The 2,412-nt window shown below is 61.9% G+C and overlaps 1 protein-coding gene across 1 annotated transcript in view; it reads right to left on the reverse strand.

Moving 5' to 3' along the window:
- ROBO3 (roundabout guidance receptor 3) overlaps positions 1-2,412 on the reverse strand; it is a 13,136-nt gene that overhangs the window by 468 nt on the left and 10,256 nt on the right. The window contains exons 18-22 of the mRNA XM_031063905.1: positions 2,248-2,390; positions 1,961-2,170; positions 1,715-1,871; positions 1,479-1,646; positions 6-173 (exon numbers count right to left, since the gene is read on the reverse strand). Of these exons, the coding sequence (XP_030919765.1) occupies positions 6-173; positions 1,479-1,646; positions 1,715-1,871; positions 1,961-2,170; positions 2,248-2,390 (846 nt within the window). The remainder of the gene's footprint in view (positions 1-5; positions 174-1,478; positions 1,647-1,714; positions 1,872-1,960; positions 2,171-2,247; positions 2,391-2,412) is intronic.

Below are 2,412 nucleotides of genomic sequence, written 5' to 3' on the forward strand. Positions count from 1 at the left end.
CCAGCGTCCGCCCCCCCCCATAGCCAGTGAGGCCCCCACCCACCAAACGGGCCCCTGGGGGCTCACCTGTGCCAGGAGGGCAGAGGGCTCGGGGTGGGCGGCCCTCGCTGGCATCCGGGGTCACCGAGGGACTGGGGGCCTGTGGGGGGGTGCTGACACCATGCGGGGGTCTCCTGGCAAAGAGGGGATGGAGTGAAGCCAGGGTCGGGGGAGTGGCATGGGGGCTCAGGGGCCACCACAGGGCTGGCACAACCCTCTAGAGCTGTGCCAGAGCCAGAAGAAGCCACGTGGTACTGCCACAGCTGGATGGCAGTGGTGTAGGTGGGTGAAGCATCACAGCTGGGTAGAAGTGCCACAGCTGGATCACAGCTGGGGTGGCAAAGGGGAGCTGGATGAGTGCAGTGGCGCAGCTGGGGTGGAGGACCACAGCCTGGCAAGGCTGTGATAGCAGGGCTGGCCTGCAGTGGCACATCTGGAGCACAGCTGGACAGAGGCTGCTCAGCCAGATTACAGCCACACAGCTGGACTCCAGTGGCACAGCTGGATCACCACACATCTGGATTGCAAGCACACTGGCTGATTGCAGCTGCACAGCTAAATCATGACACACCTAGATCGTAGCACAACTGAATTGCAACCATGCAGCTTGGTTGCAGCTGCACAGCTGGAGTACAGTGACAGGCCAGCATTGTGGTGGCACAGGTGGACCATGGCAGAGCTGGGGCACAGCAGCACAGCTGGGTGATGATGGCCCACCTGTCCCGTGATGGTGCAGCTGTATTGCAATGCCCCAGTCACCCACAGTGTCATGGACGTGTGATGGCAGCATGGCCAGAGCTCAGTTGGAGAGCAGGGGTGGATGGTGGCACCACGGATGGATCACAAAGAGATGCCTGGACCATGGTAGGACATCCAGACTCCATTGGGGCATCCAAACCCCAATGGCAAGGTTAGACCATGGTGGCACAGCAGGACCAGATCATGATAGCATGGCTGGATGGTGATGGGACACCCAGGCCATGGTGGGACATCCAGAGCCTGATCCAGAGTCCAGTGGCAAGGCCAGACTATGGTGGAACAGTGGAACTGGATCATGTAAACATGACTGGGCACAACATCCAGAGCTCAATGGGACACCCGGACCTCAGATGACATATCTGGACCTCAGCAGCATGGCTGGACTATGACAGCATGGCAGAGCCAAATGGTGACAAAATGGCTGGGTTGTGATGGAACATCTGGACCATGATGAGGCATCTTGACCCCAACAGAACATCTGAACCCCAATGAGACACCTGGACCCTAATGACACAGTTGGACCATGATGGCATGGCAGGGCTGGGTACGACAACATGGCTGGATCGCGATGGAACACCCAGGCCATGATGGGACATCTGGACCATGGTGGGACATCTGGACCCCAGTGGGACATCCAGACCCCAGTGGCACGGCCATACCAAGCAAGGCCCATCCCCTACCAGGGCAGGAGGGAGCTATCGAAGTCGCGGAGGCGGGGGATGTCCTCCGTGGTGCGAGGCGAGGGTGTCAGCGTGGCGGTGGAGCGGCATCCGGAGGAGGTGGTGGGTGAGGATGCAGCAGTGGCACAGGGGATGTCCTCACCAGGGTACCACACCTCCATCCCCAACCTGCAGGGCGGAGACCACAGGGTAGCTGCTGAGGGCAGCGTGCCCAGCCCTCAAGCCCCCACACTCACCCTCTGGCTGCCTCTTCCTCTTCATCCTCCTCTTCCTCCTCCTTCTCCTCCTCCTGGGCACACTGACTGAGCTCACTGGCTGAGGGTGGTGGGGGCAGCAGCTCTGTCCAGCTCACCGCCGGTGGTTTCACTGCTTGCCCCAGCTTTGCTCTGGCCCCTGTGCCAAGGAGGGATGCTGGGGAGGCTGTGGGGAGGGCATCGCACCACGAGCACCCGCGTGTGCCCCCACCCATCCGACCACCCTACCGTGCTCAGCCCGGCCACGGGGCACCTGGGAGGCTGCAGCATCCATTGGCTGGGAACCCCCCCCAGGGTAGGAGGTCCCATACTGTGAGAAGGGACGGGGGAACGTGCAGAGGTCCTCACTGTCAACCTCGATGGTGCTGTAAACCGGCCCCTCGGCAGCCCCCGCTCCAAACTGCTCCGTCTGGGCGATGTAACGGGTGATGCCAGCATCTGCAGAGGGTGACCAGCATCATCAGGGCTGATCATGACCCCCTCAAGAGCCACCCAGCCCCATGCTGACCCCTCACCATTGTAGTATCTCTCAGTGGACCCCAAACATCCAGCAGAACTGGCTGTGCTGCCACCACGCCACGTGTCCGCCAGCCATGGGTAACCACCGCCGGCAGCTGCCCTGCAGGGGCACGGGGTGAAGGAATGCTGGTGGTCAGCCCTGGGGCAGGGGGCAGGGGAGG

Source organism: Geospiza fortis, unplaced genomic scaffold (assembly GCF_000277835.1).
Source record: "Geospiza fortis unplaced genomic scaffold, GeoFor_1.0 scaffold392, whole genome shotgun sequence".
NCBI lineage: Eukaryota > Metazoa > Chordata > Aves > Passeriformes > Thraupidae > Geospiza > Geospiza fortis.